At 32.4% G+C, this 16535-nt stretch overlaps 1 protein-coding gene across 5 annotated transcripts in view; it reads left to right on the top strand.

Annotated features, from left to right (window-relative positions):
- Positions 1-16535, top strand: part of SENP7 (SUMO specific peptidase 7) — a 133757-nt gene that overhangs the window by 91226 nt on the left and 25996 nt on the right. For all 5 annotated transcript variants that reach the window (XM_028119221.2, XM_028119220.2, XM_028119219.2 and 2 more), the window contains 5 exons: positions 2689-2870; positions 3926-4265; positions 5333-5490; positions 8018-8164; positions 12441-12474. In XM_028119221.2, the coding sequence (XP_027975022.2) occupies positions 2689-2870; positions 3926-4265; positions 5333-5490; positions 8018-8164; positions 12441-12474 (861 nt within the window). The remainder of the gene's footprint in view (positions 1-2688; positions 2871-3925; positions 4266-5332; positions 5491-8017; positions 8165-12440; positions 12475-16535) is intronic.

Below are 16535 nucleotides of genomic sequence, written 5' to 3'. Positions count from 1 at the left end.
TTCAACTCTTACTAGAGCAATCTGGAGAAAGCAGTGTAACTGTATACATAATCTTTCAATTGGTCACTAAGCACTAGCTACACATAATGAAAGACATATATTTTCTTATGAATTGTACTTTTTCCAGAAATAATTCTCATTAATTACCAAATGAAAAGTATTTTTACAAGTGGTCTCCGTTCACGTACTATCTAGACACCACTGTTAAACCCTCACATTCTACTGATTTCCTGGATAGAGTAGGAATAGTTGAATAAAAAGTTCTGATTTGTACCCTTCAGTATTACTTCAAAGTCACAGTGGAATTTTAGACTTGGCAGGGAAAAGAATGCTTGGTAAAAGAAACACTTTATAGTTCCTTACTACCCCTGAAGGTTCTCTTCAGAGATAAAAATGTTTTTAAGAAAAGTAGTTATTGATTGATTGAGACTCACTATGTTTCCATCTTATGGATAATTGTGTCCAATACCAGTTTTTGTTTTGTTTTGTTTTTTAGAGAGGGAAAGAGGGGCGGAGGCAAAGAGGGAGAGGGAGAGTCTTTTTTTTAATTTATTTTTTACTAAAATTTTTTTTTTTTTTTTGAGAGAAAGAGCAAGTAGGGGGAGAGGAAGAGAGAGAATCTTAAGCAGGCTGCATGCCCAGTGCGGAGCCTGATGTGGGGTGCAGTCTCATGACCCTGAGCCAAAATCAAGAGTTGGACACTTAACTGACTGAGCCACCCAGGCATCCCCCAATACCAGTTTTTTAATATAAGCCCATAAATTAATAGGAATTCTGAATTCAACTTGTACATTAAGTTTGTCTTGTGGAATTTACTTTTATGAAAATGATATATTAGAAATATATATATATATATATATTTTAAAGATTTTTTTTAAGTAATTTCTATACCCAACGTGGGGCTCAAATTCTCAACCCCGAGATCAAGAGTCATATGCTGTACTGCCTGAGCCACCCAGGCACCCCTGTATTGTAAATATTTAATATTCTTTTGTTTATAAGAATTTGTCACTTCTTTAATTTTATATACTAGTAAAATTTGTGCATTAAATTGTTTATATTATGTAGGTAGAATCCTATTTTTATAATGGTAAGCTCTGTCTAATAAATTTATTCTTGTTTTCCATGAGATAGTCTTGGCTGATGTGTGAATAGTAAATAAACTGTTTGAGGGAAAACTCCTGTATAATAGGGTTTTTCTCAAGCCCCTTTCCTTTCCTGAGTCTTTTTGCTATAGTATTTATGTTTAGAAATTGTAATTTGACATAGCTCTTACATGTAGAAATTGTATTTGACTATCCGGTTTACAAAGTTACCAAAAAAAAAAAAGCCATCGTGTTGTTCAAAATACTATGTTGATGATTTTGGGGGAGATTTTATTTTTCTGGGGAATAAAGAGTATTTTCTTTGGAAATTGGAAGACTGTTGACCGTCTTGGAATTTTGCCCTCAATCCTGTCCCAATGCCTGCCTTTTAAGGAATGACAAAGAGATATTATGAATGTTAGTTATTAGGTGCCTATGAAGCAAGAATAAGGGCAAGAATAGTTTGAAGAGAAGGTGGGTAGTACTGAAGAACTTTGAGTGAATGAAGAGGTCAGGCCAGTAAGTGTTACATGAATTACAAGTTATGAATTCAAGGAAGCTGCTTTGGGATTTTGTTTACATAAACTTTGAGTTGGTACTTAATGTAGATCAGAAAGCAATATAATTCAGGATAACCTTCAGTTAATTAGGTAGAACCTTTTGGAAGGTAATTTTGTATAGTACATATATTTGATAACTGAAATACTAAGCATTTTTAGTAATTGACATGGGTTTCAAATAATGCTTTGTTGATTTAAAAAAGGGAACATTTCTTTATCTGTAGGGGAGTAGATTTATTGGATACTTAAAATGAGATCTTGATTTTTAAAAAGAAGAAACAAACTGAACCAAATTGATAGCTTTGTGAATGATCACATATTATAGTCTGCTGCTGAGGTAAAGTATTTTGGCTCGCTTTATTTATTTATTTATTCATTTATTCATTTATTTAAAGCTTTTATTTATTTATTTGTCCAAGAAAGAGAAAACAAGCAGGGGGAGTGGCAGGCAGAGGGAGAAGCAGGCTCCCTGACGAGTAAGGAGTCGGATGCGGGACACGATCCTAGGACATGACCTGAGCCAAACCAACTGAGCCACCCCGGCGTCCTTTGGCTCCTTTCAAAAGAGCAGTGATTAATACTCATAATTATTGTCTCTTTTCACTTAAAAAATACATACATGTATATACCACTTAAATTTTAAAAAGACAACTAATTTCTAGAATCACATCACGGTGAATTATCAGGACATTTTAAAATGTGAATTTTCCAAATTTTATTAACACTCCCCGTTCTTTTTGTATTACAATCAAATGTAATTATAGGAAAAGGAAAAACAATTTGCTTTGCTTTGGTTACTAAAGAATACTCTCTTTTTATATATTTTCTCATTTATTGTGAATGAACATTTGCTTTGTGTATGCAACTTAAAATAGGGTATTTCTTTATATTCATCCATGTCAGTATGAGAATGTAACAGTGAACTTTTTTTTAGATTAGTTTTGGAAGTTGTACAGCAATTTTGATGATGTTTATTTGAGCTCTTCTAAAAGGGATTCTTTTTGTACTTTTTGGCCATATTTATGTTTCTCTTGTTTTTTAAGACCTCAGTAGTGGAAGCAGGGGTTGTGATCATCTTGAAGAAGGGAGCAGAAATAAGGATGATACATTTTCTGATTCAAAAATGGAACCCGCTCTGACTTCCAGGAAGAGAATGAAAAGACTTAGAAGTAATTTACCTGATTCTCATAATTCTTCTGCGTTGTATGAATCAGCAGAACAGATAGTAAGTAGAGGTATTTAGATATCCTGTGAAATTATTTATTCTATGATAAAAATGAATTTACTGAGGCCAAATGATGTTCTTATAACTGTCTGCTTTTATCATTAGGTTTCTTTCGTTTGCCTATTTTTTTGATTCTCTGATTTTTAAAAAAATAAAAGTTTTTTAGTAATATAGCTTTTGGAACAAATTTCAAATGTTATGAACGAGTAAAAAAGTTAAAAATGCTCCTTCTCTGATAGCACTCCTTACTTTGGTATATATCCATTGGACTTGTTCTCTTTTATTTTCCCTTATTTTAACCAGATATTATTAATACTCTATTCATATTGTCCAGTCAATTGCTTTTTCATATGCTGTGTAAAATTATTACCAGATTTCTTTTATCAGTAGTAATTTACTTACCAACTTCTTTAAGACTCTCTACCTCGGGTTTAGGGAATCTGTTGAAAGTGAAGAATTACCATACTTCATGCACATACTACCTATTTTCAAAACTTAGTGTACAGTTAATAAAAGTAAAGAGAATTTTTTACTCCTTTAATTCACAGGCCTTTTAGGACTTTTCAGTAGCTTTGAGTTATAAACATGGTTTAGATTTAAATGGTAACAGAGATGTGAAGTCAGTGATTGATTTCGTAGTTTTTCAAATTGTTATCCTCTTTAAGTTTTTAATTTTTTGCTTTTGTTAATAAAGTCACATGACGTCATTTGGCCTCATTACTTTTACAAAATAAAAGTGTAAAAAAAAACTTCTTCTTACTCTAAAGTTGATTTAGGTTGTGGGAAACCACCTGAACCACTTGTAAATATGGGAGTTTCCACATTGCAGCCTTTTTAAAAAAATATTTGGGTGTCTGATTGGACAGATCAGATTCTTTTTACTTGGGAGACCCTAGCAAGAGTAATACAGTATAATTGTGTAGTTTTCTATCCCTGTATTTATAGAAATGATATAATATTTTTACTTTTATATTCTTCTTTAGGAATTTAAACTTTAAAAAAATTCTTTAGCCAAATTTAACTAATGCTAATTTTCTGTATGCATTTATGTTCAGAAAAAACAAGAAAATGACTCAACAGCATCTGCTGAATTTAAAAAGTCAAGTGAAAACTATCATCAAGACTCAAAAGTGCTTGAAGAAATTACACCTGAACCTATAGAAAGCGATATTGCTAAACTATTCTCACTTAATAGTCAGGAGTTGGCTTTGAGTGCTGCTACCAAAAGTACCTCTGACTGTTCAACCACTGAAACTTTTGAGAGCTCTATTTCCACTGATACTGTGGGGAATTCTCCTCTGCTAGAGAAGGGTGAGAATGAGGTGAATGTAATAGAAAAGCCTGCTTTAAGTGAACACAGTGAGGGGAACCAATCTTTGATATCAGTTGAACCAAGTAAGTAACAGTAGGATAATAATGTTTTTTAATTTTCTCTGCTAGTTACTTAGTTCTGTTTCTCCTCTCAAATTTTGCTGAGGCAATAGCTGTTTATGACATCACTGTGGAATATATTAACTTTAGAAAAAGAAAACTTGGGGTTTTGGGACTTTGTTCATAAATTTTGTAATAATGATTTAGGTAAACAATAGATTACTTGGAAGCAGGGTTTTTTTTTTTATTTTTTTAGAATTGTGAACTGTAATTCATCCCAGTAGTTTTTTTTTAAAGATTTATTTATTTATTTCAGAGAGAGAGAACATGCTTGTTTGGGGGAGGGGCAGAGGGAGAGAATCTTACAGCAGACTCCCCACTGAGCATGGAGGCCACGGAGGGGCTCAATACCATGACCCAAAAGATCATGACCCGAGCCAAAACCAATAGTCGGGCACTGAACCAACTGAGCCACCCAGGAGTCCCTCATCTCAGTAGTTTTTAAAAGGATTCTGAAGGATCATTATTATTGACATTTTGGTTGATGAAGCTGAAGTGTGGAGTTTAAGTGCTATATAATAATTGTCATTAATTTTGATTTAATTAATGTTCAAGTATTTGATACACTCACATGGTACAAAAAAAGGTTTTAAAGGATATACAGTGAATAGTCTCCCACATCTTCTCAGGCATCCACTGCTTCCTCCTGGAGGCAACTATAATTTATTTTTTTAAATTTTAATCTTAAACTTAATTTTTTTAAGTACAATTTAGAGTGATGACACAATACATTTTTATTATTCTAGCTAGAATTTGTTCCTAAGTTCTCATGACTTTATTCATTTTTAAATGTCTTCATCCTCCAGAAGGTAAGGTTGCAGGTAACTGATAAATAATAGCACTGATATGGAAATATTATATATAACTAGTATAAATCAGATAATGATAGTCCAGTTTCTGAGTTGGACAAAGTTAGATGATTAAATTTTCATGGGATTATTAAAAGTATATTGCATGAATCAGAAAGTTTTCTTTTTCTTTTTGATGTGTGATTATTGTGACACATTTAAAAAATAATTTTTCCTTTTTAGTTGTTGTTTCCAGTGATGAAGAAGGACCTGTTGAACATAAAAGTTCAGAAATTCTTAAATTACAGCCTAAGCAAGACCATGTCATCACTAATGAAAAGGAGAGTACTTCTGAATCAGCATTGTCAGAACTACCATTGATTACATGTGAATCTGTACAGGTAATTTATTTCTGCTTTCTCATAATTAACAGTGAAATATACACTATTGATTAATGACTGTTTCTTTCATCAAGCAGAATATTATAATAAAAATTACAAATTTTCCTAGTTGAATTTTGAGATAATTTTCATATTAGTTTGAAGGAAATAATGTAATTGTCTTTATTGAAGTGAAAGAATTATTTTTTTTTTTGGTCATTTATATTTTTTTCAGTCTAAATATTCTATGACTTGAATACTATTTTCTTTTTTTAAAAAATGATTCTCATTGGACATTTAACTACTTTATCAAAACATTTCCTAGAATTAAGCAGTTTCCGGTATTTATCTGTCTGGTCCTCCAGTAGTGTAGCTACTTGGAATTATTCCTTTTCCTCACATGCAATTAAGGCAGCATGATGTAGGGAAAAGAACATGGTTTCTGGAGATTACAGACCTGTGTTCAAATCCCGGCTCTGTCATTTGGGCAAGTCACTTCTTTAAGCCTGAGTTAACTCATATGTTAAATGAGGGTGATAATACCTACCTCACAAGATTATTTTGAGTATTAAATGAAGTAACATATGAAAGCATTTAGAATAGTGTCACAAACTTAGCAGTTTGGTAAGTCCTTTGTCTTTTCCTTCTTACAGAAAATAATAAATGGAAGTGTCTCAGTTTAATGTCAGCCAGTTGTGTTTTGACATAGTACTTTAAAAACTATAGCTCTGAAGTGAGGTTCAAATCAATTATTGTCAGTATTCTTATTATCAGCCTCTTATTATCCTATTATAAAGACATGATTATTAGTAACCACCAGTGTAGAATTATGGTGAAACTTTTGTTGGTTTATTTTTTAATAATGTCAGAGGCTGTTACTCTTTAAGGTGTTAATGAAGAATTGGGTCAGTTCTATAAAAAAGTCTGGTGGTCTGATTATTGTTTTGCTGGTGTTTTTATTGCATTGGTGCTCTATATAGAGATCACCTTAGCACCTTAGTAACTATTTTTGCTTGATTGGGCCAGTAGCTTACTTGATGGCTTAATTGTATTTGTAATGAAAACCATGTCATTATTGATAATGAATTCAAACTTCTCAATGAATTATAGTTTCCTTGGTAGCATATAAGTTGATAATGCAGTATGAAATGATCTTATTTATAAGAAAATAACATTTTTTGTAGAACTGATGGAATATGATTACAACCTAAGCAGAAAATAATGTGAAGACCTACTAAGGGCAGCATAGGGCAGCATACCTTAACATCTCCACACCTTTCCTTGTTTCCAGTTTTAAATGAAGTTATGAGAAACATGGGTTGGCCATTTTTAGGAGGCACTTAGTTTAGTCTTTGCAAAATATGAGGCCCCAATAAGAAATTCTTTTTATCCCATCTTCTCATTTTATCACTTAAAACACACACAGTTATTTGTCTGACTGATTAGAATCCCTATAGTTTATTTGTTACCTATACTTTAAGGGATAAGAAGAATATTAGAGTGAGCAATAAAAGATGAGAATGATAAAGACTTTTTATAAAGTAGATAAATGGCACTGTGAACTGGGTTAAGAATAATGAGTACTACATATGTTTCAGATGAGGATTAATCACATTTTCTAGAGGTAGAAGGAGAGTGAGTACACATGCATAGTTGCTCTAGTGGTAATTTATTTGGTCGTTAGTGATGTTAGGGTTAAAGAGGATAATGTACAAAGGCTAGGCAAATGTGTAGTTGAAAAAGTCATTTGAAAGCAGTTTAAAATTCGGAAGAGATGTAGGAAACAGTGGCTGCTAATACTTCTTGGTAGTGTATTGTAATTTAAAAGCATGAGTTCAGTAGTGTTTGAGTGGAAGTGGATGATTTTTGAGGTTTTAGGTAACTGGTTGGCTATTTTCAGACATAAAACATAGAGTAAAACAGATTTGATAGAGCAGATGGTTCTTAGGCACTTCAAGTGCATTACCTAAGAGCATCATCTTGGTTTATGAAGCAATTCTATGTGGTTGAAATAACCCTTGACCTGGGGATAGAAACCTGGATTTGACTTAACTTCGCTTCACACTAACTTCATGACCTTCGGCAAATCACTTAACCTATCCAAATATCTATTGGTTTTACTTATGAAATGGAAAAAAAAAACCCCAAACTACCTCACGGGGTGGTTGTGGTGATTAAGAGATAATGTATTTAGAAACTCATTTTAAACTAAGGCACTATATAAATCTTAATTTATTTCTGTTGAGCTAAAAATGAATAAAACCTATTAGGGAATATTAAATTTGAAATCATGGCTTTGATGCAGAGGAAGATATATTTCTAGAGCTTAGGCCTATGTCATTAATTTAGGATTCAACTATTAATTTTATCAAGGTAAATCATGCTTTTTAAGAAAAAAAATCTAGTAACTATTTCACAATAAGAACAGTATAAAATCCTTCACAAATTCATTAATAGCAATTTAAAGAAATATTTGACTATGAAAATCATTGTCAGCATTTGTGTAATACTTAGGGTTATATGCATTTTATAATTTATTCCTTGTTAGGCTTCATCTGAATTATGTCCATATAATCCTGTCATGGAAAACATTTCCTGTATTATACCTAGTAATGAGATGGATCTACAACTGGATTTTATATTTACTTCTGTTTATATTGGTAAAATAAAAGGAGCTTCTAAAGGTTGTGTTACAGTAAGTATAATTTGTTTGTGTTTTTGTTTTTTCAGTTTTGGATTATGGACAAAGAATTTACAGATTCTTTTTTTTTAAGTACAAATGACAATAGAATTGAGATTAATTTTATATGGGACACTTTGAATATAAAGTAGGGACACCTACTTTGAGACATGTCTTTAATTGGGGGGGAATCCTAAAATCACGGGATATCCTAAAATTATATCTTTGATCTGACTATTCTAATGAAGATCATGTATGAAAAAAGATCATATGTAGTACTGATATTCTTTGGGCTCTTAAACTTACTTGGTGGTAAAGTCAATTTTTATTCAGGGTATAGTTGAGAGCAAAAAGAAGAAATCTTATTTTGCTGGTTTAGATTGTAAACTGAATTCTTCAAATACCTAAATTTCTTTAAAGATCTCCAGGAGTAGTTCCTAGACTGGATTTTACTCAGTTCTCTATATTTTCTTACTATTTCTGCCTGTTGAAATTCTAACCATCTTTTTTTTTTTTTTTTTAAATTCTAACCATCTTTTAAGGCTTATCTGAAATATATCCTTTTCTAGGAAACCTTTCCTGATTTCTCCTTTCTAGCCAGAAGTAACTGTGTACTTATAGCACTTTGTTTGTACATCTCTTGTAAGATTTATTTTATGGGTTTATAATTGTTTATATTTTTGCCTAAAGCATCTTGTGGTGAAGAGCCATGCTTTTATTCGCTTTTACACCTTCCATAAATGGTTCAATCCTAAATAGGCACTTCAGATGTTAGTTGAATTGCATTGGCCATGTCAGATTATAACTCACATATTCTCCCAAAAGTTTTATTAATATGCCACTGTGTTAGGGGTAGGGCAGGGAAAAATAAAATCGTAAGACACACTCTCTCCTTTCATGGAACTTGTAGTCTAATGGAAAAGACAGACACATGATTTACATTATGATAAAATGCAGAATGGAAATATGTACAAGAAGGGTGTATATGGGAATATCTGGAGGAATACGGGAAGACTTCACAGAGAAGACAGCATATGATTTAAGACATAAAGTAGATGTTTACGTGGTGACTCTGCAGGAGTATGGCCTAATTTCATGTATAAATCCAGCAAAATCTGGGATCTACAAATAGTGGTAGCTTGTGATATAGTTAAAATTGCTTTGATTGAAAACACAAGAACAATTTTGTTTAATATTCTCTGATCAGTAGTTTCTAGATATTAATGATTTTGGCATGCCTGGGATGATTTTACAATTTTTTTCTTTAAGGAATTTCATTCATTTTTTTATGATCTTTCCCCCTGCCCCTCCCATTTTACTTTTTTATTTTAAATTGAGTTTAATCATTTTTTTTCTGTTTAGTTTGTAATGGTAAAAAATTGGATAATATAAATATAATAATAATTTAGTAGTCAGGGGAGGAAAATACAACATAAACATTCAGCAATGGGTTTTCATTAGTTAATATATTAATTGTGTATTATGGTTAGGTGGACTTGTTATGGGCAAAAAAATAAGACCAAACAAAAAATTAAAATTGAGTAAGGAAACTATTTTAAGAAACAATTTAAAGAATATCTGTAATCTTACTTATCCAGAAACATTTGACATTAACTCTACAGTGTATATCATTCCATATTCATTAGATACACATATATGTTTAAATCAAAAGTATATGACATATATGCTCTTTTATAACTTACATTATTATACTAAGTTAGTTCACGTATCTATTTTGGAGTATTTGGGTTGTCCTTAATTCCTGACTGTTGGAACATTTTGGTTGTCCCAGTATTTGCCATTACAAGTAGTAGGGGAGTGCAAATATTCAATAAATATCATAAAGTAGGTTTTTAAAATTTGTTTCACCTTTGTTGGAACACTTCCAATTGAAATAAAAACTTAATTGTCTAATTAAAGGAAAGTGATTTAGTAAATCAAAGCAAATATATACAGGTAAAATATATGTATATGAAGAAAGGCTGAGAGGAATTATGTAAATATTAAAACAGTATGTTACTAAGGAGAGAGCATAAGCAATTTTAAAATTTAAAAGTAATGAATAACATGAAAAGGGGAAAGAAAAAGGTAAAAGTCTTAAAACTTTCAAGGATTCAAAAGACTTTTTATATATTCTTTTTTCAGACACAGTTCATAATGCTTTGTAACTTAGAAATTAAAGAACTTTTTTGTAGGGGAGTAAATAAGAGAAGTAAACTCAGTCATTTTCCAGATGTTTAATGAGTCTCTACTAGTGTGTTATTGTAGATTAACTAGAGATACCCTTCTCACTCTCATGATAGTTACATTTTAGCTAAACTAGAAAAATATCTATGTTGGGAAACTATTTACATAAAGTAGAGCTCATTTTCTTATAGTTGGACCTTTACTACTATTATTTTTTTAATGTAGAGAATGCTGCAATACATGTGAACACTTCATTTTTTGTTTCTCAGCTTTGTTGATAGTAGGACAAATGTTTATTAAATACACATTGTGTTTAGAGAACTGTACTGGCTCTTGTAAGAAGTTATAAAATAGGTATGGTATGATTTCAGACAACTGGGTTTATCTTACTCTCACAAAAATATCTGTCTTATTTTCCCAACTGGGAATTAAATTTTTGCTGGGAATAAGGCTCTGCTTTTGGGAGAGGTTACGTGTTGGCTTAGTCATCATACAAAGGTATAAATGATTATCAGATCCTTGCCATGCTGAAAGATTTGATAAATGACAAGAATGCTTATTGTGGAAGAATGAGAGAATAATGACAAAGTAGAGGCTAAGATATATAGATTCACTACTTCTAGTTCATAATTTTGTAGTAATGTCTATAAAATCTCAAAAGCAAAATCCTTATATTCATTTTCTGTAACTAATTATTTATATTTGCTAAGATATATTTTATGAGATTAAAGACCTGGTGAAATATGTCAGAATTTGGCAAGGGAAAATATACACCAAATATATATAGCAGTTGTGTGAAAGTGACAGAATGATAAGGTGTATTTGATTAAACTAAACTAGATAATATACTTAATCAGATGGTAGTGTCTAATGATAATAGTTCCTTTTGATTAAGGCTCTTATCTAAAGCTGATAGAGGCTCAGTAAGTAACCTAAATTTACCTACTTACTGTTTTGTATAAGTGGTAGAGACAGGATTTGAACCCCAAGCTCAGCTTTTAACTCATATGGCCTTTTGCCTGAATTTTGCTTTAGTGGCTGATTTATACTCTGAAATACCAATTTTATATTTGTGAAACTACAATATGAAATAATTTTTAAACTAGAAGAAGAAATGAGTCACAATAAACCTGTGATTTCAGTGGACATTGTTTGCTACTTATTTGGAATTCTGTTGGTAGTTAATTTAGGAACCCATGTACCAAGATTGTTTTTAATTTTGTTTTGTGCTCACAGACTATACTTCTGATTTGGTAAACAATTTCATAAATGTATTGATCAAAAGAGAAACCTAACTGAAGAATAAATAAATAGCCATGAATTCATTTGATATTAGTGGAAAAATGAATTTAAGAGCCTATTTTAGGTGGAACATTTAAGATTTTAGGTGCTCCATGACCTTGAGAGTTTGTTATAAAAGCAACACTTAAGGTCAGATGTATACAGAAGATTCCTAGAGAAAATTAGTGTCCTGGCACAGAAGGAAGAGAAAGAACAAAAACTTTGCTGCATCTTCAGTCAGAAGGGAATTTGTAACATGGAAAGATGAATGCTAGGAATGTTAACAAAGCCAAGAATCAAACCCCGTTTTGTGGTTTATTTACCAAAGTCACTGACACCTTGGGGTTCTCTTGGCAGTTTCTTGGGACTTTGTCTTATTTCTTCCACAAATATTCAGGAAACATTTTTGAAAAACATATTAAGTAAAGTCTTACTGGTTTTTATAAATGAGCATATTGAGAGTTAAATTACATGCACAGGGTTCTTCCATAAAATTAGGTCTTTACCAGAAAACCTCCAACTAAGTCTTTACAGTGAGACATTTTCTTGGTTTATTGATAAAAAGCTTGAGCACTTTTTTTTGAAAATTATTTTAAAATAAAATTTAAACTTATTTCTACACCTAACATGGGGCTCAAACTCACAACCCCAAGATCAAGAGTTGCATGCTCTATGGACTGAGCAAGCCAGGCGCCCCTTGAGAACTTTTAGTATAGACTTTGAATACATGCTTGTGGTTTGAAAAAGAAAAAGAACTGAAAATTTTGAATAGTAATTTATATTGAGTGGTAACTCATTTTTTGCTTTTTTATATTTCCTTTAGTTCACGACAAAGTACGTTAAGATCCCATTTCAAGGTAAGCTGTCATTGTCTTATGATTTCTTTTCACTGTAATTTTGAACATAAAATAGCAAAAACTCTGAAATCTTTCTGCAGCCAACTTTCCACAGTTTTTTCCAGTATAGAAATTAAGTAAAACTACGATTAATAATGTATTTCAAGTTAACACTTTTTTTAGCAGCTTTAAAAGGAGTTAAAATATTTTATAAGACTATTTTAATATATTTTATAACTATTGTTTTAATGAGCAGTAATATTAAGGGACTCAAAGTAGCAGAAATAAAGTTTTGATAGCAAGATTTTAGTGTGATGAAATGATGAAAATAGGAACTGTAAGGAAAATTTATAATGTTGCCCACAAACTTGTAAAATGGTTTTGTATAGAGGTTAGGAGAAATTTTTTTATACCATTTCTTATCTGAGTAGGGCAAAGTAGATTGGAAACTGTACCTGCAATATGCAGAGGCTCAGACCATTTTCTTATTTTCTCCCCAACTAAAATCCTTTCAGAATAATAATGACACTAAGAAGACAAATAAGAAGCAATAGAGAATAGTCTCTGTAGAGAATGAATTATGCAAAGAATGAGGAAGAAAAATAGACACAGATAGCACTTCACAAGTTGACTAGGGAAGAGAGGAAGCTTCTGTTCTAAGACTGAAGATGTGATCAAAGTAACTTTAATTGGACTCCCCGCATAACCATGTGCAGAATCCACAACTATATATTATGATAATCTAGTAATTAGGAAGCTACTATAAGTAGTAAGAATGTATAGGCAAGGCACAGAATAAATATATTGATATTCCTAATTAGGATATTTTAATAAGTTATTATGGAATAATGTAACATGAACCATTTAGAAGAAACAAAGACCTGTGATTTAAAAGAAAATAATAATTTCCTAAAAGAAAGTACAGTAATCTATAGTAAAATACCTATGTAACAACACTCCTCCCATATTTTTTTTTAATTGAGGTATAATCAACATGTAACATGATATTGGTTTTAGGTATAGTATATGTGCTGCCGAAGTGAGCACTGGTTTTAGGTATACAACATAATGATTTGTTATTTGTATATATTGCACGATGATCCCTACTGTATGTCTAGTTAACATCTTTCCCCATACATAGTTGCAAAAGGTTTTTTTTTCCCTATGGTGGTGATTGATGACTTTTAAGATCCCACTTAGTGACTTTCACATATGTAATACAGTATTAGTAGCTGTAGTCACCATGTTGTAGATTATATCCCCGTGACTTATTTGTAACTGTAAGTTTGTACTTTTGTCCCCTTTACCCATTTGGCCCACCCACCCCCTGCTTTTGGCAACCAGTAATCTGATCTCTATATCCATGAGCTTGTGGTTTGTTTGTTTGTTTTTTAATTTTACATGTAAGTGATCATGTGGTATTTGTCTTTCTCTTTTTTCAGAGCATGAATGTGGGGAGGAGGCAGAGGGAGAGGGAGAGGCACAAGCAGATTCTCTGCTGAGTGCAGAGCCCAACACGGGGCTCCATCTCAGGACCCCTGAGATCATGACCCTGAGCCAAAGTCAGACACTTTACAGACTGAGCCACCCAGGCGCCCCATAAAAATCTTTTAAAAACAAGGCATGCTTATGAAAGGTTTTAATAGATGAGGAATGTAGGAGTCTAAATGCTTATTCTTTTTCTACAGTAGCTGAGGGAAATATTAGTTTTCATATTTATATTAGCTATTAATTATGTTTGGCTGTGACTTAAAGAAAATAATTTATTTTTCCTTCACGAAGAAGAAATCCAGAGGTAGGCTAAACAGGGCTGATATGGTTTTGTTTGGTCTTCAGAGGCCCAGTCCTTTTTGTTTTTTTACTGTGTCATTCCTGACATAGGACTTTCATCCTTAAGTTTGTCTCATGGACAACTGGCTGCTTATATTTCGGTCATCATGTTTGTGTTCTAGGTAGAAAGCAGGAGGAAGGGGAAAAATGGTAAAAATCATACATACCACCTATCTCTTGCCTTTTTAAGGAGCCTACTTGGATGTGCATGCCACCTAACCTCTTCTACTTACATTTTCTTAGGTAGAATATAGTCATATGATCACACATCTACTTGCAAAGGAAGCTAGGAAAATAGAGTTTCTAAAAGCTAACTATCTTGCCTCCTAAATAAAATTAGGGTTCTATTACTAAGATCCCTAATAGTGGTTAGGAAAAATGATAGACAAACTCCCACTTTCAGTTTCTTCCATAGTCCTGTAACAAAATAAACCAAATATTGGGGAAAATTTGGTAGTGAGGTATATTTTCCTTAATGATGGTGTTAAATCTCCTTTTTTAAAAGGGAAACTTTTTGAAGCAGTCTTTCTAAAGAAAATTATGGTTGGTACATTTGGATTAGTAGTAATTGTCTAGATTTCACAGAAGTAGTATCAATTATTTGGGACTGTGAGGTGCATGAGGAAGAAATGCTGAGGAGTTTCTGAAGGTTCTTACTCTTGTAATTTAGTCTGTTTGTCTTTGCTGCCAGTTTCACTGACAGTTTTCGGAATGGAGGAGTTACAGTGCCCATGGATTAGAAGAATTAATGTTATTAAAATGTCCATACTACCCAAAGTGATCTGCAGATTCATTGTAATACCTATCAAAATTTCAATGACATTTTTTATAGAAATAGAAACAATTGTAAAATCTGTCTGGAACAACAAAAGACCCCAAATAGCCATAACAGTCCTGACAACATGGCTGGAGTCATCACACTTCCTGGTTTCAGACTATATTACAAAGCTATAGTAATCAAAACAATTTTGTACTGGCATAAAAACAGACACATAAAACAGTGGAACAGAATTGAGAGCCCCAGAAGTAAACCCATGCATATGTGGTCAGTTACTTTTCAACAAAGGAGCCAAGTATATACAATGGGGAAAGAATAGTCTCCCCAATAAATGGTGTTGGGAAGGCTGGATAGCCACAAGCAAAAGAATGAAACTGGACTCCCATCTTTACTGTATACAAAAGTCAACTTAAAGTGGATTAAAGCCTTAAATGTAAGATCTGAAACCATAAAACTCTTAGAAAAAAAAAACAGGGGGTAAGCTTTTTCCCATCAGTCTTGGCAATGATTTTTTTGGATTTGACTCTAAAAGTAGAAGCAGCAGAAGCTAAAATATACAAGTGGAGCACCATCAAACTGAAAAGCTTCTGCATAGCAAAGGAAACCATCAGCAAAATGAACAAGCATCCTGTGGAATAGGAGAAAATATTTGCAAACCACATATCTAGTAAAGGGTCAGTATCCAAAATATATAAAGAACTCAGAAAACTGAATACCAAAAGTCTGATTAAAAATTGGGTAGAAGAAGTGAATACACATTTTGTCCAAAGAAGACATACAAATGGCGAATAAGCACATAAAAAGATGCTCACCATCACTAATCATCACAAAAATGCAATGAAAACCACAATGAGATATCCCCTCATACCTGTTAGAATGGCTATCATCAGAATGACAAGAAATCAGCAAGTGTTGGTAAGGATTTGGAGAAAAGGGGAACCCTCGTACATTGTCGGTGATATTGTAAACTACTGTAGTTTCTGTGGAAAATGCTCTGTAGATTCCTCAATAAATTAAAATTAGAACTGCTATATGATCCAGCAATCCCACTTCTGTATATGTATCCAAAAGAAATGAAAACAGGATATTGAAGAGATGTATGCATCCCGCATTATACACAGTAGCCAAAATACGGAAACCACCTAAGTGTCTGTTGATGGATGGATAAAAGTGTGATTTATATATACAATGGAATATTAGTCTTGAGAAAGAATGTAATCTTGCTATTTGTGAGAACATAGGTGGACGTTGAGGGCATTATACTATTTGAGAAAAGTCAGAGAAAGACAAATATTGCATGATATGCTTATATGTGCAATCTAAAAAAGTTGATTCTCAGAAACAGAGACTAGCATGGTGGTTACCAGGGGCTGGGACATGGGGGAATTGGGAAGATGTTGGTCAGAGAGTGTAGACTTCCAGGTAGAAGATGAATAATGTACAGAATGGTGATTACAGTTAATAATACTGTATT

The sequence above is a fragment of the Eumetopias jubatus genome, unplaced genomic scaffold (genome assembly GCF_037043125.1).
Source record: "Eumetopias jubatus isolate StellerSeaLion01/CBP00866 unplaced genomic scaffold, mEumJub1_p1.0 scaffold_1, whole genome shotgun sequence".
NCBI lineage: Eukaryota > Metazoa > Chordata > Mammalia > Carnivora > Otariidae > Eumetopias > Eumetopias jubatus.
This window is presented reverse-complemented; position numbering and strand designations above follow the sequence as displayed.